The 27,067-nt window shown below is 40.6% G+C and overlaps 1 protein-coding gene across 1 annotated transcript in view; it reads left to right on the top strand.

Moving 5' to 3' along the window:
* SPMIP7 (sperm microtubule inner protein 7) overlaps positions 1-26,794 on the top strand; it is a 107,375-nt gene extending 80,581 nt beyond the window's left edge. Inside the window, exons 8-10 of the mRNA XM_003407113.3 lie at positions 12,240-12,347; positions 18,342-20,391; positions 20,474-26,794. Of these exons, the coding sequence (XP_003407161.2) occupies positions 12,240-12,347; positions 18,342-18,465 (232 nt within the window). The 3' untranslated portion in view covers positions 18,466-20,391; positions 20,474-26,794. The remainder of the gene's footprint in view (positions 1-12,239; positions 12,348-18,341; positions 20,392-20,473) is intronic.
* The last annotated feature ends 273 nt before the right edge of the window (positions 26,795-27,067 follow it).

The following is a 27,067-nucleotide window of genomic DNA, read 5'->3' as shown; positions in this document are numbered from 1 at the left end:
ATGATAAATAATGCTCTCAAACACTTTTTACATGAATCTTTTTCATGATTTGGAATTATTAAGGGAGAGTCCCAGACATGAACTGTAGCATCAAAATACATAAATATTCTGAAGCATGTTGCCAGATTATTTTCTGAAAGTGTTATGTAAATTTAGAGTGCAACTAGTGTTTTACGGCCAGGGTTTATGATGACCTTCAATGCTAGCACTAAAGCTCACTAAACACCTCTTCCTTTTTTCTAAATGTGTTCATCGAACAAATAATTCAAATATTTTTAAACTGTGAAATGTAAAGGATTTATTCCATTTTCAATCCCATTATTAAATATTTTGGGGTATTCTTTTTACTTTTTCCCCATGTATTTGTGAATGTGTGCTTTGTATAATTATGTGTATACTATTATTGTGTGCATCCATGTGTTGTGTGTGTGTGCATGCATGTGTGGTTGAAATATGCACTGGACATTTTTTCTGGACACTATGAAGGCTTACTGAAATCTCTCTAATGGCTGCATGGTTTTCTATAACATGGCTGTATAATATAGCCCAAGCCCTTACTAAAGTCTTTTTTTTTTTTTTCCTGTTGTAGACAATATAGCAATAAACAACCTCTGCCTATGTCTTTGGACAGTTATGCTACATTTCTGTAGAATACATTCCTAAAAATGAACTGATTGTGTGAAGTTTTCTCACTAAAATTAAAAATATCTTCAAATTTGGTAGGCATGCCCAATTTTTAAGTGGCATTTAGAGTTAAGGAACTCAAAATATTTAATGCAGTTCTCACTGCAGTTCCTACTTTCTAACTTGAGACTAATTTAGGAACTAGGAGAACCCAAAATTTCCATCGGGTTCAATAGCAATTATAGAAGCTCAGGATGGTTAAACGACTTTTTCCTTCCTTCAACAAACGTGTGCTGAGAGTTTATTACATTGGAGTAAATTGTATCCAGGAATAGAATAATAATAATATTAATGAAACAAAGTTACCCTCATAGACTATGTTGAGCAGGAAAGTTAAGGTAAAATAAGTGAATTTAACGTAAGGATTCCTATTTGATTTCATATCTGATTTTTTTTATCCTCTTTAATGCCAAAGTTATTTTCTTTGCAAGAGCTTAATGAACGAGGTTCAGCAGTTAATTTCTTTCAGTAATTATTTTATAGTTCCATGTAGTTTAAAGTGCTTTGCAGTCATCAGTCATCAGTGTAAGACGTGTAGCTATTACATGTAACAGCAGACCTGTGAAAAGTCAGAATCAAAAGCATTTAATCCTTGTCCTTCCTTAAGAAAATGAAAAGGAGCTGCTGAAAGTGCTTTTTCTTTGGTTGTTGACTCTAGAATGCCAGAACTAACTGGGATCTTATATACAAGCATCTCATCTAGTCTAGATCCTGTGCTTTACCAGTGAGGAAACTGAGGCTGAGAGCAGTCTGCCCAGGGAATTAAGACCATTAAAGTAGAAGCTGGCTGAGAACCCTTCAGATCCCAAGCCCAGGACTTTTTCAGTCACCATTTCCTGCTTTTCCAAATGACACAGGTCCCTTCACTACACTATCTTCTAAGTTGAATTTTTTTTTTTTTTTAATTTCAGGACCTCACATAGTTTTGTATTTATTATATTTTTACTTCAATGATTTCTTTGAGGAAGCATTTGCTAATAATGAGCAGTTGTCCAAATGATCCCCCAGGCAGCCGTGGCTGAGGTCTAAGGTGAAATGAGCGAGGTGGCCTGTCAGTCACTATGCTTTGTAGCACCTTTTTATTTTTTTCAATCTTACCACAACCTAGGTTAAAGAATAACATTATGAATAGTAGTTCCTTACGCTAACCCAAAACTTCTGCCTTTCAGAGTGCTTTCACATCTACTCTCTCATTTGTTTTTCAAAATAGTGTGATGAGACCAGAGCTGCGGAAACAGGTTCTATCCTTATTTTACAGATGAGGAGCCTGAGGCCAGAGTAAATGACTTAAGGAGCCCAAGATCACTCATTTCAGGAGTGGCTAAGAGCAGGCCAGAGAACAGCCTTCTCACGCCCACGGCAAAGGCTTGCTTTTTCAATCCACTTGGAAATGTCATTTGCCTTTGGCAAGTAACTGGTTCCTTGGGCTTCAGCCTTATCTAAAATCTCAAGGTTTCGGATTATATAATTTCTGTATCTCCTTCCGAATGTAAAAGCTGCAGATCCTAAGAACAAAGGAGGAAAAAAATATATAACCAGCACAGGATGATGATAATACAATAATACAATGCAAATAGTAATAACTGAACAAATCTTGGGGCCACAACCTGTTATTATATTCAGAGAAATACAGTTCAATGACTAAAAAACCAAAACCAAACCCATTGCCCTCAGTCAATTCTGACTCATAGTGACCCTATAAGATACAGTAGAATTGCCCATAGGATTTTCAAGGAGCAGCTGGTGGATTCAAACTACTGACCCTATGGTTAGCAGCCAAATGCTTAACTACTGCACCACCAGGGCCCTGCAATGACTAAAAATTATTATAAAATAATTCTAGTCTTATTTACATTTTTCATTGAGTAGTAAAAGCAATCAAATTCAAAACTCACTAGTAACCTCCTCTGCTTTCCTGTCTAGCTAGCTCTTACACTCCAGGTTCTCTGGAGGCTCTCCCTCACCTCTCCTTTCCACCCAACTCTCCCTGAAGCCAGGCCTTGATCCTTTCTGTCACTTCATTCTGCTCCTGCTCTCTTCCCACCTTTACCATTTTGTCCCCCACCCCTACTTCTGACATTCCTTAGTACATCTATTCCACACACTCTGCGTGCTGGGCATTAAGCCAGGCACTTTACCTCTATAACCTAACACCCTCTCCAACAACCCTGAAGCCAGGTACAAGGGACCGGCTCTGCCGGTAGCCATCTCATGCTCCCTGTCCCTGACTTTATATCAATGATGCTTGCCCCATTTGGGTTACTTCAACCTTTAGAGATGCTTTTTTTTTTTTTTTAATTTACACACTACCTCTGAAAGCTCTGAGAAGTCAGGCCTGCTTGATTCCTGCCTAAAACTGTACCTGACATATGCAGAATACCTCTCAAGAAAAAAAGAACAACAACAAAGACTCAAATCTGTTGCTGTCTAGTCGATTCTGACTCACAATGACCCTATAGGACAGCGTAGAACTACCCCATAGTGTTGCCAAGGCTATAATCTTTGTGGAAAAAGGCTGCCATATCTTTCTCCCGTGAAGCAACTGGCGGGTTCGAAATGCCAGGCACTTAAGCACTGTGCCACCAAAAACCCAAAACCCAAACCCGTTGCTGTTGAGTCATAGCGACCCTATAGGATAGAGTAGAACTGCCCCTTAGGGTTTCCAAGTAGCAGCTGGTGGATTCGCACTGCCACCCTTTTGGTTAGCAGCCAAGCTCTTAACCACTGCACCACCAGGGCTCAAGAAAAGATTGTGGAATTGAACTTCCACTCACAGCCCTACTCTGCAAAGAACATACCCTAAATACAAGACTCTCCTGGCTAGGCTGGAGGCCATGTGTGTAAGAGCAGGAGGGGGATTTCCCAGCAATGCAAATGATCCTTTCATCTTGATCTCTTTGTCTCCAAAGCCCAAGGCTTCTGGCTCCCTGCAGAGGCAGCAGGTGCCAACCCACAGCCAGATTGCCGGGGTTATGATGCAGTTCTACCACTTGTGAGCTTGGTTGTCTCTGAGCGTATTTTCTCCATATCAGTTCTCTCAACTACAAAACAGGGATGATAATAGGGGCTACCATACAGGGATTTTGTGAGAATCAAATATACCAATATATGTAAAGCATTTAGAAGGGTTCCTGGAACATACTACCAAGTCAATGAGTATTAGTCACATCTATAGCACAAACAGTTAACACGCTTGTCTGCTAACCCAAATGTTGCCATGAACTTTGGCTTCTGCTGGACGCAACTCCGTCCAGGGCCAAAAAGACAGAGAACGAGCTGGGGAGAAGAAAGGCACTTTATTGGTCTGCCAAGCAAGGAGACAGTCAGAGCTGCGTCCCGTCCAAGACTGCCTCGAAAGAAGCTTGTTGAGGCTGGTTTATATAGGCAGGATCAGTTTCAAAATACAAAATGGTATGCGCGCAGGCGCAGATCGCTTTAGAATGAGTAAGCATTTTTTAAGAGCAAGGTTCGATTCCCTTTGCAGGTGTAATTAACCATTTTTGTTTATTAGCATGTTAGCTTTCCAGGGGTGGAGAAGTTACCATGCGTGAGGCAGTTAATGAGCTAAAGTTTAACTGGGGTGCCAAGATGGAGGGCAGGACTGGTTTTAGTCGGTTTTTGCCAACCTGTGGCTGTTTCTCTTTAAGGAGGTCTGAGGAGGAAAAGAAAGAACAAAAGGAAATGGGATGGGTGAGGGGTTGTCTTGAGGCTAAGAAAAAATGACTCCAAGGCTCTAGCCCTGTCTTATAGAAGTGCCTCAGAAGAAAGGCCTGGTGATCTGCTTACAAAAACTCAGCCAGAGAAAACCCTGTGCAGCACAGCCCGACTCTGACTCGTGTGGAGTCCCGTGCCAAGTTCTCCACGGCAACTTTTTTTTTTTAATCTACAGAGAGAAATTGTAAAGATGTTTATATTTTTATCTGCATATATTCTACACATAACATGATTTTCCCGCCATTCTCTGTATTTTTATTTAAATTTTAATTACATTCCTTTAGCTACTTTTGTAACTCATATACTAAAACTTCTTTACTTTTTGAAAGTATTTAATGTGCATTTTATTATATAAGGATCCTCCGTGGCACAAGGGCTAAGCAATTGGCTGCTGACGAAAAAGTTGGCGGTTTGAACCCACCCAGTGGCTCCGTGGGAGATAGACACAGCAACCTGCTATCATAAAGACCGCAGCCTAGAAAACCCTATGGGCGGGTTCTAACCTGATGCATTGGGTCACAGGGCATCGAAATCAACACCTAACACCAACATATTTTATTATGCTTTACTGAGCAAAACCAATTAGTTGTAAACTTGGCAATAAGCTGTTAAAATTTACCCATTACTGAACCAAGTCCAGGCTTATTTGGGAAAAGAGGTACAAAAGAGGGTATTTAAAGGACTGGAAGCTGAGGAGAAAAAGACAAAAATGAAGATTTCTCATTTTTGAATTGGTTCCTGCTTCTCTTTGCTTTCCTCAAATGGGGGTGGGGGATGTCTTTTAACATGCAACTAACCTGGCAATTCATTTCGAAGCCTGTAAGTTTCAAAGTTTTTAAGAGCTTTGTTTCCTCCATCTAAGATGGTGTAGTGGTTAAGCACTACGGCTGCTAACCAAAGGGTCGGCAGTTCAAATCCGCCAGGCGCTCCTTGGAAACTCTATGGGGCAGTTCTAGCTGTCCTATAGGGTCACTATGACTTGGAATCAACTCAACAGCACTGGGTTTGGGAAGGCATAATAATCTTGTATCAGCAGGAGGTCTGTAAACTGTCCATCAGACTATTCTCCTTTTGATGTAAGCTCAGCCTGCTACAAAATTCCCCTCATGATATCATGTACACATTTACAGGGAATAATGATAAGCAATGTAGGTGAGGGCTTTTGTTTTCAAATATCTGGCTTTTTATTATGTAACTGAATTTATTTCTCAAGCATAAGGTGGCACAGTGGTTAAGAGGTCAGTTGCTAACCAAAAAGTCAGCAGTTCGAATCCACCAGTCACTCCTTGGAAATCCTATGGAGCAGTTCTACTCTGTCCTATAGGGTTGCTATAAGTCAGAAACGACTCAATGTCAATGGGTTTGGTTGTTTGGTTTTTAAGCAGCGTACTACTTTATGGTATCTTATTATTTGATATCACATAGACATTATATATCACATCATAGGTCCTTGGGTAGCACAAGCAGTTTACATTCATCTACTAAGCTAAAGACTGGTGGTTCAACCCACCCAGAGGTAAAGTAGAAAAAAGGCCTGACAACCTGCTTTTGTAAAGATTATAGCCAAGAATACTCTATGGAGCAGTTCTACTCTGTAACACATGGAGTCACTGTGAGTAAGAATTGACTTGATAGCAGTGGGTTTAGTTTACCATATCACATCATATCTCATAAAATAATGTAATACAAGGGTCACTATGAGTCGGAATTGACTCAACAGCAATGGGTTTGTTTTTGGTTTGGGTTATAATACCATTTAACATCAATGCTGTAGTATGCTATAGAAGCATATAGGGCCGTATGATGTTTTATAGCAGTTGCTTGTTTCCTTCTCCCTGATCTGTTAACTACTTGTAATGGTTAAGGTTGTGTGTCATCTTGGCTGGGCCATGATTCTCAGCGGTTTGGCAATTATATAATGATGTAGTTTGGCAGTTATGTAATGGAGTAAGTTGGCAATTATGTCATGACATAATTTGGCAGTTAATAATAATGTAATAACTTCCATGATGTGATCTGGAGTGATCAGCCAATCAATTGTAAGGGGAGTTTCCTTGGGGGCAGGGCGTGCATCCAATATATATGGACATTCTGGCAAAGCTCACTGGCTTTTCCTCGTTCTGGATCTTGCACCCAGCTCATCATCATCTGACCTCTGGTTCTTGATGATGAGTCAGTGGCCCACCCTACTGCCTGCCAACCTTGGGATTCATCAGTTTCCACAGCCTGTGGACTAGCAGCCTGCTGTCTTACCTGCTGATCTCGGATTCATCAGCTTCCACAGCTACGTGAGTCAGGAGAAGCCTCCAGCCTGATGCCTAACCTACAGACTTGGGACTTGCCAGACACTCTACAACCACATGAGCCATTTCCTTGAGATGAATCTCTGTAAAGGAGCCCCAGTGGTGCAGTGTTTAAGTGCTCAGCTTCTAACTGAATGATTGGTGGCTGCAAACTGAATGGTTGTGTGTTCAAACCCACCAGCCACTCTGTGGTAGAAAGATGTGGCAATCTGCTTCCATAAAGATTACAGCCTTGAAACCCTATGGGGCAGTTTTGCCCTGTCCTATAGCGTCGCTGGTAGTGCAGTGGTTAAGAGCTCAGCTGCTTCAAATCCACCAGCCACTCCCTAGAAACCCTATGGGGCAGTTCTATTCTGTCCTTTATAGTTGGTATGAATCGGAATCAACTCATAGTGATCCTGGGTACAGCAGAACAAAACACTGCCTAGTCCTGCACCATCCTCACAATCATTACTATGTTTAAGCCCATTGTTGTTGCCACTGTGTCAATTCACCCAGAGAGTCTTCTTTTTCCCAGACCCTCTGCCTCCCCAAGCATGATGTCAGTGATTGTTAAGCGTGTATGTCAACTTGCCTAGGCCATGGTTATCAGTGGTTTGGCAGTTATAATGTAGTTTGGCAGTCCTATAATGATGTAATCACCTCCATGATGGGATCTACTGTGAGTAGCCAATCAGTTGAAAGGGAGTTTCCTTCGGGGCGTGGCCTGCATCCAATATAGGTGAGCTTTCTAGCAAGGCTCACTGGGTTTTGCTCACTCTGAATCCTGCAGCCAGCTCTTGTTCATCCGACCTCCAGTTCTTGGGACTTGAGCTAGCAGCTTACCTGCCGATCTTGGAATTTGTCAGTCTCCACAGCCTGTGAGCCAGAGGCTTGTTATCTGACCTGCTGATCTTGGGCTTGCCAGCTCCTGCAGCTACATGAGTCAAGAGAAGCCTCCAGCCTGACCCGTGGACTTAGGACTTTCCAGCCTCTACAACTACATGAGCCAATTCCTTAATATAAATCTCTCTCTCTATATATATAGAGAGAGATGCTTCACTGTTTTTACATCTCTAGAGAACCCAGCCTAAAACAGTGTCCTTCTCCAGGGACTCGTCCCTTCTGATAACATGTCCCAAGTGCATGAGGTGAAGTCTCCCCATCCTCGCTTCCAAGGAGGACTCTGGCTGTACTTCTTCCAAGGTAGACTTGTTTGTTCTTCTGGCAGTCCATGGTGTATTCATTATTCTTCACCAACACCATAATTCAAAGGCAACAATTCTTCTTCAGTCTTCTTCTTCCTTGTCCAGCTTTCACGTGGATATGAGGCGATTGAAAATATCACTGCCTGGATCAGGCGCACCTTAGTCCTTTGAGTGACATCTTTGCTTTTCAGCACTTTAAAGAGGTCTTTTGCAGCAGGTTTGCCCAGTGTAATACATTGTTTGATTTCTTGACTGTTGCTTCAGTGGGTGTTGACCGGGGATGCAATCCTTGACAACTTGAATACTTTCTTCATTTATCATGATGTTGCTTATTGGTCCAGTTGTGAGGATTTTGGTTTTCTTTATGTTGAGGTATAATCCACTCTGAAGGGTGTAGTCTTTGATCTTCATCAGTAAGTTCTTTAAGCCCTCTTCACTTTCAGGAAGCAAGGTTGTGTATAGGTGTGTGTGTATATCTTAGTATGTCTTCGGATGGGTTTCTCTAGAGATGCAAAAGCCACATAATTCACTGGTTTTGCTTCTCTAGAGAAACCCATCCTAAGACACTACTCTAGTGGAAGACTATGAGTTTAGAGGCATTTTAATTCTGTGGGTGTTTTAGGGTCAGTGGAAAAAAACCTCCCACACAAATGAAGAGTATTTCCTTTGCAACATGCATGGAAGCTTTAAAGAATGCTTGGGGGAGAGATATACACATGAATAATTTTGGTTCACTTTTTATTACCGCCTTAACTTAGAGCTACATGTCTTCAAGAACATTCCCAGCAAAACTGAAGGGCACTGCCTAGAATTTGACAGCATTAGTTCATTCACCCAGGTTCCTCCAAAAAGTCTGAAAATGTAGGGCTAAAGCAGAGCTTTCCAAACTTCTCTGCACGTTAAAATCATCTGGAGAGCTTTTGAAAAGCCCAATTCTCAGGTTACACCCCTTTGCCAATTAAATCAGAAGGTCTGGGAGTGGAAGCCAGGTACAGCACCTTTTAAAGATCCCATGAGATTCCAAGTGCAGTACCATTTGGAAACAATGCTCTTAACATCTTCATAGCATCTGTACTGGATAAAAGCATGCTCCATTTACACAGCTCCTATTTTCTAAATAACTTATTTCTTTACTATCTTGTGTTTCAGCTAAAATTAGTTAAGCACCTACTGAGTGCTGATGATTTGCTAGCTGCTTTCACATCCATTTAATTTATTAATCCCTGAGTACTGCTATGAGTTAAAAAAAGTTAGTGCTATCTTTATTCTTCAGTTGACTGAGTAAGGCTGAGAGTGCCTTCCTCATTTGAGTAAAAACTTACATTTGGTTGTGGGGCTCCCAGTACTCAACCCAGTGCTGTTGAGTAGATTAAGTAGATTCAGACTCATAGCGACCCTATGCACAACAGAACGAAACACTGCCCAGAATTGTGCCATTCTCACAGTTGTTCTTATGCTTGAGCCCGTTGTTGTAGCCACTGTGTCAATCCACCTTATTGAGGGTCTTCCTCTTTTTCACTGACCCTCTACTTTACCAAGCATGATGTCCTTCTCCAGGGGCTGATCCCTCCTGATAACATGTCCAAGATATGTGAGACGAAGTCTCACCATCCTCGCTTCTAGGGAGCATTCTGGCTGTACTTCTTCCAAGACAGGTTTGTCCATTCTTTTGACAATCCATGGTATATTCAATATTCTTTGCCAACACCAAAATTCAAAGGCATCAGTTCTTCTTCAGTCTTCCTTATTCATTGTCCAGCTTTCACATGCACAGGAGGTGATTGAAAACACTGTGGCTTGGGTCAGGCGCACCTTAGTCTTCAAGGTGACATCTTTGCTTTTTTTTTTAACACTTTAAAGAGATCTCTTGCCACAGATTTTCCCAGTGCAGTGCATTATTTGATTTCTTGACTGCTGTTTCCGTGAGTAGTGATTATGGATCCAAGTAAAACAAAATCTTGGACAATTTCAATTTTTTCTCTGTTTATTATGCTCTTTTGCTGACTTATTTTCCAAATCTCATAAAAATCCATTAATTTATACCATTTATTCCAGTGTTGCCCTGGAGTTAATTTCTCTTCCTTATACTAGTTCAGGATTTTATTGCCTCCAAGTGAATAAGATATCACCTACAGAGTCATAGATTATAAAGTTGGGAGAAACATATGAGGTCTATTTGTGCAATCCCCTGCCTGCTAATTTTTTTTTTCTCTAGCATTCCTACATCAACACTTCATCAATGCATGCTAGGATTCCAAGAAATTGCAATATTAAAAACAGAAAAAAGTTGTTGTCAAGTCCATTCTGATACATTGTGACCCCATGAGCCTCAGAGTAGAACCACACTCCATAGATTTTTTTTATGGTTGTGTGACCTTTTGGAAGGAGATTGTCAGGGGTTTCTTCCAAAGTACTTCTGGGTGGGTTCGAACTGCTAACCTTTTGGTTAATAGCCGAATGCTTAATCTTTTATGCCATCTAAGGACTCCTATATTAATATTATTAAAATTAATATTAATTTCCCTAGACCATTTCATCTAGAGTATCTCACTTTACTGTCACCCATGTCCTCCAGGTTGATGGTTTTACCCTTTTTCACAGATGAGAAATTAAGTCAATGGCCCAGATCTGAAAGCCAGTGAGCGGATACCTGGGGTCTGACCCTTTGTCTTGACTCTTGAAAACATACCCCTCTCACTACCCCTTCTCTCTTCTGTAAGGAGCCCTGGTAGTGCAGTGATTAAAGTGCTTGGCTGTTAATCAAAAGGTCAGTGGTTTGAACCCACCAGCCACTCCTCAGGAGAAAGATGTAGCAGTCTGATTCTGTAAAGATTATATCCTTGGAAATCCTATGGTGCATCTCTGCTCTGTCCTACAGGGTCACTATGGGCTGTGGGTTTGGTTTGAGTTGGTCTTTCATCAGTATGCCTTGTCACATGACACTTTATGAATGAGCCACCTCCTTAAACTCCATACTTAGAAGATTATTCCTAAGATGAACAGTTCCTGGAGAAGTTTCGTTTGGTTTAGCGTGTGTGGGGGGAATGATGTAGATATACATAGCCAAGAGAGCCACAGGTGGAGCAGCCTTTGATTGAGGCAGAGGTTTGATTGTTGCGGCCTTGTTGCATTTTATCCATGCATCAATTTAGAATAAAGAACCACTCCAAAGGGTGTCGTGCATTGAAAGAAAGGCACCCAGGATGGGAAGCACAAACCACTGGTGGCTGGCATTCTCCTTACTATCAGTACGTTGCTGATGGTGCTGTTTCTCTTTCCACCTCTGAAATAAGCACAAAAAGCTAAGGCCATAGCATTGAATCGATACTAAAGCTGAATTCCATAAAAAAATGGTCTGATATTTAAATGAGCCTTGTGATTTGCATATAGTGTGTTCTTGCTCCTTGAAATGCAGTGTAAATCTTAACTCTAAGTATTTTATAAACTTCTTCAGGTGAAGGCAGCATGTCTTAAGCTGCACACAGGGTGGAACCTCACATAGGGCCTGTCCCTATAATTCAGATTTACTACCTCTCAGGATTATCGTACCCACCAAACAAAATAATCTGTGTAAAGTAGATTGTATGCTATAAAGATGGCACAAATACTAGTTATTCTTACTGTGTATTTCTCCAAATTCTCTATATAAATATTGCTTTTGAATGTTCATTTGCTTTTCATAGTTTTTTTTTTTTTTTTTTCTATTCACACTAAAGAATCTCCCCTGTGCTGTCTTACTATTTTCTTTTTCCCCCTTAACTCCCTCATGGGTATGGGAAAAGGAAAGGGAGAGCAGAAAAAAAGTGAAATTAAACAAGCCAATATAGAATTAATATGCTTGTTTAAATTTGTTTTCAGTGTGTGCAGTTTTAGGAAATTATCTGAAATAGGTCATGTAGCATGTTGATGGTGACATGAAAGACCATTTTATAAAAAATACCTCAGTTGCAAAAGTAAGGGCGTGTGCCCACTAGTATTAAAATCAGCATTCTGCGATGTTAGGTTTGGAGTATGGTCTGCCATTTGGTAAAGAACTAGTCTCTTTCTTCATCATGAAACCCACCTCGGTAGTGAATCTTGTGTATAAAGTACATGCAAATATAAAATAATAGAAAAGCGTGGACTAGAAATAAATTTTTGCAATGCTAGAGTAGAGCTGTAATCTACATATCTCTGCATCAGCGTGCCCCATGCTTGCTTTCTCCTGTTTGGACAACCCATGTTACAGAACCTAGATAGGCAAAAAAACCAGAGTCATCCTCCTTTATGGTTTTCATATCTGAGTGCTAGTTACCATGGCTAGTCACAAGTCATCATTTTAATCTCTTCTCTCTTTAACTCTTTGCTTTAGCTCTGGCAACATCCCAGGATACACCGGCAAGGTTCATTTCACAGCCACCCACCCAGCAAATTCTAATATTCCACCAACAACCCCATCACCAGACTCAGAAGTGCATCGGTAAGTATGAATCCTATTACTCAATTTTCTCAGACACATTAGGGAGAGATTCTAATTATGGTTATTCCATTAAAGAACAATTAAATACTAAGTGTAAATTTAAATTATTTTAAAAAATGGGGTGTCTAGTCCAAAAAGAGAGAGGAGTTTATTTTCCTACAGAGGGGATCTTTATTAAGCCTTAATTAGCGTCACTCTAAATTGCATCGAAAAGCATATGCAGATTAATGTTAATATTGAGGTGGCAGAATGGAGCGTATTAGGATGTTTAAGGCATTGTAGGTGGAGAACATCTTTGCCTCTTGGACTCACAGCTTTGCATATCATCCTTCTGCATCATTGTAAGAAGATGAATGTTTCTTGGGTGCATGAGAAATATTTGCATCAGACACATATTTACTTCTTGTGAACAATCACCTTACCTTTGCTAAAAGGCAAAATTCTGTTGAACATCATATATTTTTAGACAGATTTTTGCAAATTGAAAATAGAGGTTGGATGGAAGCCTGCTGAAAGCTCCTGTATTTGAAGCTGCTAGTGAGAAAAAGCACGCTATTATACATTATCGCTCAAATTTGAAAACATTTGGTCAAAGTCCTGGCCTTGCAAATAAGATGACACAGTTTTTGAAAATGCAAATGCAGCCTTCACCAGGTCTAGATGCTGGCCTGGTACAAATAAACAAACCCGTCCTGGTAGGACGGGAGTGGGGAGGGTGGTTGGTAATGTGTGTTTGGGGGAAGGGATCAGTTCCCACTCCCAAATGGCACTTTTTTCGCCTAGATTATTATTTTGGTAGAGCATTCATTCGTTCATCAAGCATTTATTGAGCATCCCTTCTGGGCTGTTGGAGGCACAGAGGATATAGTGGGGAACAAGGCAGAAAAGATCCCACACTCCAGAGCTTATATTTTGGCCTGAGAGCTAGATAATAAAGAAGTAGACAAGTAACTAAAGATGATTTTGGGTAGTAAGATGTACCGTGAAGAAGAAAAACTGGGTGATGTGGGAGAGGTGATAAACTAGAAAGTGCCTGGCAAGGGGCAGGCTATGGGGGTACCCGAGCCCAAGCTCCTGCTTCCACCAACTTCTTAAAAACATCTTGAAAATGATACAAAGAATGTCTGCTGGGAACAGAGGCAGCTCCTGTAAACAGGGAGAGCTCCTGAGTAAGAGCTTCTTGCATTCACCCAGCTGCTCATTCTCTCATCACTCACGCATTTGTTGGTCAATTTGTATGTTCTTTCATTAAATCAACAAAATTTTATAGTCCAATAATTACTGTATTTAATTAAATCACAAGAACTTCAAGTCTAGCAGTCAGGAAGAAACAATCGACACCTATAGTACAGGGTGACAAGCGTCACCGTCACCATCATTACTTACATTGACTGAGTACTTCTTATACCCAGGCACTCCACTAAGTACTTTGCATGTAGTAGTTTATTTAACTGTCCCAGCACCCTGGGAGGAAGGTACTGTTATTATTTCCATTTTACAGATAAGCAAACCTAGGCACATGGAGTTGCAGTGGTAATCTGATCTGCAAGGGGGCACCAAAAAAGACCACACAGATGAAGCGATTTATGAGGTGATCCTGGGAGTGGGTGTTTGTTTCATAGGTAGCTGAGGGCCGCCTGCACCTAGGCATGGATTGCCCTGCTCCAGGGAGCCCTCAGCATGTAGAGCTCACCATGCAATATGGAATCATAGGATGGAGGCTCCTCAGGGCCATCCCTAACCTCTTCCATGCCACTGTGCATAGAGGATCCTAATCGCCTTCCACACTCCCTGCATGCGTGACCCAGCTCTAAGGGCAGGACAGGACTGATCTGGGAAAGGAAAGGTGCCTGCAGACAGAGAGTTTCATGGTATTATCTAAATTTTTGGTTTGATGATTGTCTGGAGTTCCTAGGCCATCTGCCGAGGACAGTTTTTAAAGGAGATCTTTGATTTTCTGAGCTAATATTTTGCACTCAGTTTTCTCTAAGGTGAAATGTCACAAATCCATATCCAAGGCAGGACTGGCAGAAATTTAGGCAAATAACATTTTATTTCATGGGAAGGACATAAAGAAACAATGTCAAAATTAACTGCATCCGTATATCTATATTTAAATTTGTTATCCCAAAAAAGGCAAGATTAAATTTTGTATCTAGATGGTTAACCATATAGGAGGGATCCAACTCAAAGATGCTATGTCAGGGAAAATGGCAGGCACCTTTCGGTTTCACAGTCTGTCTTCTCACCCCAAACAACGCAGATCCCACCCGCAGCATCCTGTTGGTTTAACATGTGTTTCTGCAACCACATAATCCAGCTACCTATCCAATATATGGTGAAATGTTCCTACTATCTTTCAGAGAAATCTTTATTTCTAATTGTAAAATTGTCACCTACTGCTACTACTAGAGAAAAGAGCTTGTGTCTTGCAGCAGGAAACTCATTTCCAGACTTAGGCCTATTGCAGAATCCTCGGTGGCCTTCACATTCATTTCACACCTCTTGTACGTGTATCTGTCACCCAACTTCCCAGAGTGGGGCCAGAATTAATCAACCTCTGAGGTGGCTTCTCTGAGGTTCTTCTTCACAGAGTGCACATAAGGCCCCAGAGACACACATCCAGCGTCAGCCCCCAAAGTGTCACCTATACTGAAGGAGAGCTGGTGTTTGCTGGGGATCCAGATCTCCTCCAACCACAGCTCTGACTCCAGAGTCTAGATGGCCCAGAGTGAGAAAGCACAGAGGCTGGCTGGTGCCCTCAGCCAGAAGCCCTCTGCACTGCATTTAGCCCTGCCCTCCTGGTCCTATGTTCAGAGGAAATTTGCTCCTTTTAGGCCTTCAAGGCTTTTCATCATCAAGTATCGCCTCTGATTTTTTGTGACACTATAGTTACAGTTATGTTTGCTTAAAGTTTTCAGTGAAAGTGTGAGCCTAGGTCTCTCTCTGATGAGTATCATGAGAACTCCATGAGCTAACTTCCTCCTGATGGTACCTATCTGATATGATGCGCTTTTTCCTGTTATTTTATTTGTAAGAAGCTGTCTATGCTCAGGCATTCCCTGGGAACTCGTGAATATCAACCTCAACTGTACCTCACTGCTCCTCTGCAATTCCCTCAGCTATTTTTAAGAGCCTACACCATTCCCCGAAGTGGCTATATTCCAGACCTTTCTACACCATGTAAACTTCCAATCCCATCTCCTCCTCAGGTCACTGTCAACAGAAGGTCTTACCATTTGCTTTCTGGTTCCCCACTATGGTCTGTGGAGACCTCCTTGTTTCTCTGTTGCCACTCCCTCTCCTCCTCACATTAGAATCTCTACTCCTGTCACCATTCTTTCTCTTCTCCTCCTAGGAAGACATGTCTCACTTTTTAAAGAAGGTCAGTCATTCCTTCTTCAATCTACTCCCGCTTCCTCCCTGCTTGCCATGAGGGCTTCGTCTCTCCCCACTTGGCCCACTGCTTATGAAGAAACGCACCACGTTTCCCTACTGTACAAAGCAAATGTGTTCCCCTCTGATCACCCTCCCCCCTCCACCCACCCCACCACCCCCCCGCCTCTCTCCTTGTCTTCCTTTCACTTCTGAACTTCTCTAAAAAGCAACCACCCGCTCCTTTCACTCACTGCCTCCACTTCCTCTCTGCCCACTCTCTCCTTCACCCCTTACAATCTGAATTCTGACGCCAGCAGTCAGAGAACATCCTCCTCTTGCCAGGCCACAGAGTTACCAAGAGACAGGAGAACAGGGGCCACGGCTCTCTCCATGGCATGGATGCCACATTTGGAGCTCTTTGGTCAATCAGCCTGCAAAGTCAGCTCGGGTTAAATTGTTTACGCCTCGAATGCCAACCAAGGGGCTGGTGGCCCTGAGATGCCCATATCGCATTTTGAGCAGGAAGGACAGGGTCAAGCCATGTCCTAGGACTAATATCAAGTGAGGTGTAGAGAAATATAGGGGAAAGGAATTATGGGAAGAGATTTGAAGTGAAGAGCTAGGGAGGCGCAGGAGGTGGATAAGGAGAGGTTTTATGACTGCAAATTCATAAAGAAGGAAACGTGTACCAGTGCGTTTCTCTCCACTCCTATTTCTATTAGAGCCCAGTGTTCCTTGCACATTCCCTCACACCAAAATGTAACCTTTACAGAAGTTTTAGCTTTCACTTCAACAGCCCTTTCCTCCAACATAAGAAAAAAGAAAACAAAAACAAAGAAAAGAGAACAATTATTACTTCTTGATAATCACAGCATAAAAACAAAGCCATTTTGGATTTGGTGGCTGTGTGTGGGTTATTTTGTGCAGGAACTTTGTAACTTGCTGCCACATGTGAGCGTCACATTGTGCACATGATTCCAATTTGTGGCAAATTTACAGCAAAATTACTTCAGGTAGTAGGCTTGTAGGGCGGCTCATGATAGTCAGTAGGCCATGTATCAGAGTTGAGACTGCCAATAATGCACGTGAGAGGAAGGTCAGCAAAATTGACAGCCAAGGTAAGGAAATATCATCTGCATAGTCTTAGACTTTGTCATAGTTATCTTTGTTCTTTTAATTCTCACAACAAGTTTGGTAGAACACATTTATTCCCACTTGATAGATGAGCAAACTAAGAGTAAGTTTAAGAAAACCGTGTGAGAGCAGACAGCTTACAACCCATTAAAACCAGTTGTCGCTAAGCCAGCTCCAACTCCTGGAGAGTCCACGTGCAGAATAGAACTGTGCTCCACAGAGTTTTCAATGGCTGATTTTTTGGAAGTAGATTGCCAGAGTTTTCTTCTGAGGTACCTCTGGGTGGACTCAAATTTTCAAGCTTTCGGTTAGCAGTAGAGTGTGTTAACCATTTGCACCACCTCCTACCACCAGGGGAAACCCTAGTGGTGTAGTGGCTAAGTGCTACGGCTGCTAACCAAAAGGTTGGCAGTTCGAATCCGCCAGGCGCTCTTTGGAAACTCTGTGGGGCAGTTCGACTCTGTCCTATAGGGTCACTATGAGTCAGAACAGACTCGGCGGCACTGGGTTTGGTTTTTTTTTTTTTTTCTATCACCAAGTACTCCTACAACCCACTTAAAAAAAAAAAAAAAAAAAACCATTGTCATCCAGTCGATTCTGATGCATAGCAACCATATAGGAGAGAGTAGAACTGCTCCATAGAGTTTCCTAGGAGTGGCTGGTGGATTGAAACTGCCAGCCTTTTGGTTAGCAGTTGTAGCTCTTAACAACTCCACCACCAGGGCTCCTACAACCCACTAGGAGACCTCTATTGCCTTTAGGATGAACATACACTCCTCAGCCACCATACAGCTTCTCCTCTTGGGGGTTCTGTCCACCCACCCTGACTCCTCTCTCACCACTCACCCATTTAGCCTCTCCCCAAATGTGCCATGCTGTCTCTCACCTCCATTTCCTTCCCCACACCACACCGCTGCCTACACCACCTCTCTTTTTCCGTTATCTGTCTAATTCCCTCAAACTCAAGGCCAATGTCCTTCCCTGCCCAGAGAGGCAACTGTGTGCTCCACACTCCCGCAGCACCCTGGACCCACTCCATTCAGAGACTTTACCAGTGGTAACTGTTGACTTGTGTGACTGCCTCTGTATAGACTCACCTCCTTTGGGCTTTATTTTCTGTATTCTTAGCTCCTAATGTAATTCTAGGCACATAGTAGATTTTCAGTAAATGCAACTGAATGAAATAAGACCAGGAATACACACAATGATTCATAATAAGAGATCAGCTGCTAACCAAAAGGTCAGTTCGAATCTACCAGCCACTCCTTGGAAACCATGTCGGGCAGTTCTACTCTGTCCTATATGGTCATTGTGAATCAGAATTGACTCGTCAGCTATGGGTTTGGTTTTTTTCAGTCTCTCTTTCTGCTGTGTTCTCTCTCGCTCTCATACATGTTTACCATTAGTTGCAAAATAGATGAGGATATGTGTTTTTATGTTTATTTTAAGCATTCTTTTTTGTTTTTCTCTACTCCGTTACAGCATCTTACGGAAAGACACGGCAGTGGACTTTTTCCATCACCAGGGGCCTCTGTCTCGAATGGTCACAACTGTGAAACCCTACAACCCTTTCAACAGAAAGGAAAAAGAAACTGTAGACTACTGAAAGAGACCAGCCTGCTGAGTGAGACTGCTAAGACCTCAGTGTCGGCATTCCACACAGTGTGGTGGGAAATAAAGGTGCCTGGCCTGTACCCAGGGTGTCTGTAATGCCAGTAAGCCCCCTGTGTCCTCTTCCTGCCTAAGGCAGAGTTCCTGAACCCCACCCTCGGCCAGTCTTCTGACCTGTCCGGGGGCTCTCTGCCTTGCCCTGGAATGCTACCATTTTGTGATGGCAGCTGAGGCTTTCCAAAGCCACCAATCACAGGGGTTTATTTTAGATGATTTCTCTGTGAGGTTGGAACACCAGGTCTACACAGAGATTTTGTGTCCTGTAAGTTAATGCAAGAATGATAACTGTTGAGCACAGAGCATGCAAAGGTAGAACCAAAGGGCACCAACAGAGATGATCTAGTCAAAACCCATATTTTCCCAATGAGGACACGGAGTGACTGAGAAAGAAAGTGACAGGCCGTAACTGACAGCTGCATTCTGCTTCTCACAGAGGGGACAACATCACCTGGGAGATGACATTGCATGGGGAATGATGTTGAGGATGCAGACGGGACTAAATCCTCCCTTGTCCCAGTTGCTACTTCTTTCAGAGGGAGAAGTATCCCTCAGGTTCCACGTGATCAGGCAGAAAGTACCACCTCTGGCCACATTAGAGTTAGAGGGTGTCAGGAATCAGCCATGACCCTGCACCAGCTCACAGAGCCACTGAGAGTGGATGTGGGCTAGGGGAGATAACTGCTGCCATAAATAACTAGAGCTCCAAGAAAAATGCTTGCACTCTTTTGAGAGTAATTTGGCGCTGCTAAACTCACAGAAGTCTCTGGGTGATGTAAACAGTTAACACACTTGCCTGCTAACCAAAAGGCTGGATGGAGGTTTGAGTCCACCCAGGGTAACCTCGGAAGAAAGGCCTGGTTTACCTACTTCGGAAAAATTAGCCATAGAAAACCCTATGCAGTTCTACTCTGACACACATGGGGTCAGAATGAGTTGGAGTCAACTCAAAGGCAACTAACTGGTGGTATTATCTCACAGGAAGGGAAAAGCAGCTCTTTTGATTTGAAATCCTATATTGCCTCAGTTAAAAATGACCTAGGCTTTGAACTGAATCTGAAGAACATGTCTGTGTGCTGCTTTCCGGGCCTGCTCTGGGCTGTGACAAACAGGAAGATAAGCAGCCATGTTCCTGAATACCTGCCTGGCCCTCAAGACAAGTCTGATCTTGTATAATTATACTCAGAAAGAGCAATTCTATAAAAATCCAACCAAAATAAAAATCTTTGTCTCTGGAAGACTTTCACCAAAACACAAATGGAAAATATTAGCCTCATCCTAGAGGTAGATTCATTTAGTTCACTGAGATCACCTTCTTTGGTGAATATCCTAGGCAGGCCACTTTGTCAGCAGGTGCTACCGTCCAAACTCTTGGACCGCTCTTCATCATCTGGATCCTTCCGTGGCACTAACACCTGCTCTGGACATTCTTTGCAGGCTAAGACGTTGTTTCCAAGCTCTGCAATGCAGACATCTGGGCTCCTATCAGAGCATGAGCACATCTGATGCTGCTCTTGAAGGAAATGTTGTCTCTCCCTGTAGCCCCCTGGGCTGTATCCAGGAGAAGACAGATGGTGACTGTTTGCACTATGACTAGGTCAGACTGCTCACCTTTGAAGATAAAATGCAAACCCTGCTCACCACATATATAGACTCCAAGGTCAGCCACACCAATGGAGAAGATAGAAATTCCAGTGCCCTGACTCTTACCCATGTGTGTAAATTGCATTATTTGGGTTTCCATTGGCCAAAGCCCAAATGGAAGATAAAAGAATCAAGGAAGATAGTCTCAGGGATATTTAACTCCTCTTCAAGTTCTGAATTCTTGATGGTACCAGATACCAACATTCCTGGACCTCCTCAGGTTAGTGACTTGCCCCTCACTGTCGTCCCCAAACCAAAGTCTTCCCTACGATATTATAATCTCAACTTTTATTTATCCCCAGGGATTATTCAAATACTGACTCTACAGAAGATCTTTGCATTTTTTATAAAACTAATGTGGGAGATGACGTTAGAAATTCTTATAAAGTTCACCTGGAAGAGAAAATGTGAGCTAATTACCTTCCCTTAGCAGGTAAGGACATTACAATGTAATATTTTAAAACTATTGCAGAGGTACAACAATATAAAAAATATGATATTCATGATAGAGCAGAATAGAAAGTCCAGAAACGAAAACATAAAGAAATTATTCTAAACCCATGAATACAGGATAGATATTTGCAATAGATGATGGTGAGACAACCATTTGGAAAAAAAGAAGAAAGGTAGACCCAGATCTCACCCTTTAAACAAAAGTGAATTGTTCTTTGATCACTGATTTAAGTGGATAATTGAAAGCCTTTAGACAGATCACCTGGGAATTTACTGGATTGCTTTATAAGCTTGGGTGTGTGAAAAATCTTTTCAAACAGGACACTGAAGCCAAAAATCATAGAGGAAAAAACAATTTTCTAATGTAAAAAATACACCAACGGAAGTCAGAAAAACCCAACGGGAAAATATGTCAGATAAAGGGTTCCTACTATTATCATAAAAAGAATCCACATTCAAAATACGATTACCCCAATAGGAACAAAGCAAAGGATATTAGCAAATAAATTGAAAAAATAAGAAAAAGGGCCAATAAGCAAATAAAAATGTTTATGCCCCATGAGTATTAGAGAAGTGACTATACTATTGCACTTTTCACACATGAATCTGTGTCCATAAGAGGAGATACATACCTTTACACACTACTGGTATGAGCTGGAATCGACTCAATGGCAAATAACAGCAACAATAACAACTAGGAGCTCCTTTCTATAGGGCATTTGGCAAAATGTTTCCATAGCCCTTACAAGTGGCATGTGTTTTGACTTAACAAGCAAATAATTAGACAAGTGAGCAAATATGTTTGTATAAAGAAGTTAAAGGTATATAATTTTAATTAAATGAGAGAAATTAGAAATAACTTACTGTCCAAGAGAAAATATGATAAAAGACTTGTGGTACATAAATATACTGACATACTACATATGCATTAAAAATATAATGTAGCTCTATATTTATTATCTTAGAAAGATATACATAAAATATTGGTAAGTGAAAAAGCAGATTTGACAACAGTATGTATCTTATTACCCTATTTTAATTTTATGCACAAACACACATGTGATACTTTGGAGAGCTGTACAAAAATGTTGTTGTTGTTTTAAGGTGCAGTCAAGTTTGTTCTGACTCATAGAGACCCTATGTACAACAGAACAAAATGTTGCCTGATCCTGCCCCATCCTCACAATTGTTGCTTTGTTTGAGCCTATTGTTGCAGCCACTTTGAAAATCCATCTCGTTGAGGGTCTTCCTCTTTTTCGCTGACCCTCTACCAAGGATTATGTCCTTCTCCAGGGACTGACCCCTCCTGATGACATGTCCAAAGAAAGTGCAACAAAGTCTCACCATCCTCCCTTCTAAGAAGCATTCTGACTATACTTCTTCCAAGACAGATTTGTTTGTTCTTCTGGAAGCCCATGGTGTATTCACTATTCTTTAATAACACCATGATTCAATGCATCAATTCTTCTTCAGTCTTCCTTATTCATTGTCCAGCTTTCACATGCATATGAGGCGATTGAAAATACCCTGCCTTGGGTAAGGCCCACCTTAGTCCTCAAAGTGACATCTTCACTTTGTAACACTTTAAAGAGGTTTTTTTGCAGCAGATTGGCCCAATTCAGTATGTCCTTTGATTTCTTGACTGCTGCTTCCATGGGTGTTGATTGTGGATCCAAGTAAAATGAAATCCTTTGCAACCTCAATTATTTTTCTGTTTATCATGATGTTGCTTATTAGTCTAGTTATAAGGATTTTTGTTTTCTTTCTGTTGAAGTGCAACCTATACTGAAGGCTATGATCTTTGATCTTCATCAGTAGGTGCTTCAAGTCCTCTTCACTTTCAGCAAGCAAGGTTGTGTCATCTCTGTATCACAGGTTGTTAATGAGTCTCCCTCCAATTCTGATGTTACTTTCTTCTTCATATAGTCTATCCTCTCTGATTATTTGATAACCAGATAGATTGAATAAGTATGATGGAAAGATATAACTCTGATGCTCAACTTTTCTGATTTTAAATCATGCAGGTATCCTCTTGTTATGTTTGATCAACTGCCTCTTGGTCTATGCACAGGTTCCACATGAACATAATTAAGTGTTCTGAAATTCCTGTTCTTCACAAAGTTATCCATAATTTGTTATGATCCACAGAGTTGAATGCCTTTGTATAGTCAATAAAACACAGGTAAACATCTTTTTGGTATCATCTGCTTTCAGCCAAGATCCATCTGACATTAGTAATGATATCCCTCAATCTATGTCCTCTTCCGAATCTAGCTTGAATTACTGGCAGTTCGTAGTTGATATACTACTGCAACTGGTTTTGAATCATCTTCAGCAAAATTTATTTGTGATATTAATGATAATTGTTCAATAATTTCTGCATTCTGTTGGATTACATTTCTTTGGAATGGGCACAAATATGTGTCTCTTCCAGTCTGTTGACCAGGTAGCTGTCTTCCAAATTTCTTAGCATAGACAAGTGAGCACTTCCAGCATTGCATCCATTTGTTGAAACATTTCAATTGATAGTCCATCAATTCCTGGAGACTTGTTTTTCACCAATGCCTTCAGTGCAGTTTGGACTTCATTCAATACCTTCAGTTCTTGATAATATGCTACCTCCAGAAATGGTTGAACATCAACCGATTCTTTTGGTACAGTGACTCTGTGTACTCCTTTCATCTCTTTTGGGTGCTTCCTGTGTCATGCAATTTTTTTTTTGCCTATAGAATCCTTCAATATTATATCTCAAGTCTTATATTTTTTCTCCAGTTCTTTCAGCTTGAGAAATGTGGAGCATGTTCTTCCTCTTTGGTTTTCTAACTCCGGGTCTTTGCACAGTGCATTAAAATACTTTACTCTCTCTTCTCAAGCCATCCTCTGAAATCTTCTGTTCAGCTCTTTTACTTTATCATTTTTCCCATTCACTTTAGCTACTCTGCGTTCAAGAGCAAGTTTCAGAGTCTCTTCTGACATCCATTTTGGTCTTTCTTTCCTGTCTTTAATGGCCTTCTGCTGTCTTCATGTATGATGCCCTTGATGTCATCCCGCACATCTTCTGATCTTCAGTCATTAGTGTTCAATTTTGAGATGGTCTCTAAATTCAGGTGGGATATACTCAAGGTTGTACTTTGGCTCTCCTGGACTTGTTTTAATTTTTTTTTTTCAGCTTCAACTTGAACTTGATGGTTTGTCTTGCAGTCAGCCCATGGCCCTGTTCTGACTGATGATATTGAGCTTTTCTATTTGTTTCTTTCCATAGATGTAGTTGATTTGATTCGTGTGTATTCTATCCGGCAAGGTCCATGTGTATAGTCATCATTTATGTTGCTGAAAAAAGGCATTTCTGGTGACTAAGTTGTTCATCTTGCAAAATTTATCATGAGATCTTTGGCATCTTTTCTAACACCAAGGCCATAGTTTCCAATTCCTGGCCCTTCTTTTTTCCCCAACTTTTGCGTTTCAATCACCAATAATTATCATTGTATCTTGATTGCATGTTTGATCACTTTCAAACTGCAGAAGTTGGTAAAAATCTTCAATTTTTTCATCTTTGGCATTAGTGGTTGGTATGTAAATTTGAATAATACTTGTATTATTAACTGGCCTTCCTTGTAGGCATATGGATATTATTACTGACACCACTGTACTTCAGGATAGATCTTGGAAATGTTCTTTTTGATGATGAATGCTACACTATTCCTCTTTAATTTGTCATTCCCAGGATAGTAGACCATATGATTGTCTGATTTAAAATGGCCAATATCAGTACATTCCAGTTCATTAATGCCTAGGATATGGATCTCCAAGTGTTCCATTTTATTTTTGACAACTTCCACTTTTCTTTGACTCATACTTTGTACATTTCATGTTCGAATTACTAATGGTTATTTGCAGCTGTTTCTTCTCATTTGGGTCATGCCACATCAGAAAACAAAAGTCCCAAAAGGTTTAACTTCATCCATGTCATTAAGGTTGACTGTACTTTGAGGAGGCACCTCTTCCCCAATTGTAATTTGAGTGCCTTCCAGCCTAAGGGGCTCATTTTCCAGCACTATATCAGACAGTGTTCTGCTGCCATCCATAAGGTTTTTACTGGCTATTTTTTGGATGTAAATTGCCGGATTCTTCTTCCTAGTCTATCTTAGTCTGAACGCTCCACTGAAACTTGTCCACCATGGGTGACCCTGCTGGCATTTGAAATACTAATGTCATAGTTTCCAGCATCACAGCAACATGCAAGCTACCACAGAATGACAAACTGACAAGTGGTGGACAAAAATGTTAATAGTTATTAATTCTGGGTTTACAGTTGATTGCATTTTTTGTCTTGTTACTACAAAAGTGTATTGTATTTCTTTAAAATTAGAAAATTTTAAAACTTATATAAAGTCAATATCCTGAATGCTTATTAAAACTCTTTATATGATAAATTATCTAAAAAATTCCTTTTAAGATTTTAGTACAAGGAAAATGTCTTCTGAAAAACGGGTATCTGATTATGAGATTATTTAAGCTGCCCGTGTCAATTATTTCTAAACTTTGGTCATTTAAAATATACAGAAGAATGAAATTATATAGGATAATGTGCTTTCTTTTTCTCCTGCCTGCCAGGTAGCTCAAAGCTGAATTGAATAAATATATTTACCCAGAGACCCTTTAACAAAGTTTAACCATTCAATATTGTTATTATAATATGTCTGAGTTATTATGGTGCACATTAAAATCTGATAACCACCGATTCCAGTTTATATGACTGCTTTTTCTTCTTTTCTACATGGTTTTAGATTTTTTTCTTTGTTTCTATTTTAGGACACTTATAGTTTGTTTTTGGCTGGTTTATAGTATTATGAGATACCTTAGATCCTTGGGGGAAATGGATGATATAGATTACATTAAAAATGTTAATGTGTTTTCCATTATTATTTCATGCACAACAGGGAACACTGACTTGAGAATTGGAAAGGAAAAAACAAAATAAGAAACAAAGACCCATGTAGTAATAACCATCCCAAGAACCTCTGTAGGCAAAGCATGTTCAAGCCCTTCTAGGGCTCCCTAAGACATGAAGTTGAGAGTGATGTGGGAGTACCCAGTAACAGAAACACCAACCCCAACAACCCAGAATTATTTTCTAATAAATGATAATATTCTGATATTCTAAGTAAGATCTGTTTGCTCCATTTAGCCCAGAGTAGACTGGATTACGTTAATCTTTGGGAATTACAGAGTTCTGCTGTAGAATCCATGAATTGCTAAACATAAAAAGCAAAGAAGGAAAATGCAAAATAAAAATATCTATAATTAAATAAGAAACAGGTATGTTTCCCTGTAAAATGTACATTAAGGACTGATTCTTTTTTTAAAGAATAACCTTTGATAACAATATTTTTTCATCCCCACTCCTATCCCACTGGGGGAGGTAAGGCAGCATGCATGTTACAACCACAGGCTTTGGAATCAGTCTGAATTGGTTTCAAATTCTAGGCCCCACACTTTCTGGGCAAGCTACTTTACTGCTCTGAACCACAGCTCCCCGGGAGTGAAATAATTGATGGCACCTAACAACAACAATTGAATTGAATATAAAATACTGTGATTATAATTATAAGAATAATTATCATAACCTTAATAATACCTGTAATCTCATTGCCTGAGTTAAAACAGGAAGGGAATCTATGCTTTGCTGATGCAGATTAATTCATTCATCAGCTGTACTGGGGCCACAATGGTGCAGGGGACTCTTGTGTCTTAGGTGCTGTGGAGACCCCCCATATTCAAGACCACAAGTAAATAGGAAGTGATCAAAGAGTCAACAAACAATGATTGTGCTAAGGAGGTTACAAAGAATAGCAGCATACACAATATCTCACCTCAGACAAGTACACAAATTACATCTTTTGTGTAGTAAATTGAGCAATTTTCCTAAAAGTAAAATATATGGAATTTTAAAAAATCAAAATATGATGCCCTATTGTAAGATTAACTTGACAGCAGTGGGTGGTTTTTATTGTAAGATACGTATGCGTCTGTGTACACATATACTCAAGAGATACTTGAAACTAACTATATACTTTTACCATAAAAGACCTTGGTTTACCCAAACTAATGCTCTTTCTAAAAATGGGAACTCTTTAATTATGCTAGATTTGGGGAAGCAACACCTGATAATCCAGGGGGTACTGGGCATATAGTAGGAGCCCAATAAATTTGTGATAAAATTGTATGAAAATGCAAATATTCTGGATTGAGTACACAGTTTTCAGTTTTTTTTTTTTTTTCCGACATAGTGTTGCAATTTAATTTAACCTTGTGCGTTCTATCCAAATGGTATTTATAAATGATACTTTGGCTTTATTTGATGCACTTATGTGTTTTGTTTATCATGGCTGATTTTGAATATACTTACTGTTGTCAAAGCAATTCTCTTATCACACTCCTTA

Source organism: Loxodonta africana, chromosome 8 (assembly GCF_030014295.1).
Source record: "Loxodonta africana isolate mLoxAfr1 chromosome 8, mLoxAfr1.hap2, whole genome shotgun sequence".
Classification (NCBI taxonomy): domain Eukaryota; kingdom Metazoa; phylum Chordata; class Mammalia; order Proboscidea; family Elephantidae; genus Loxodonta; species Loxodonta africana.
Note: the sequence above shows the minus strand (reverse complement) of the source record. Positions and strands in the feature narration are given on the sequence as shown.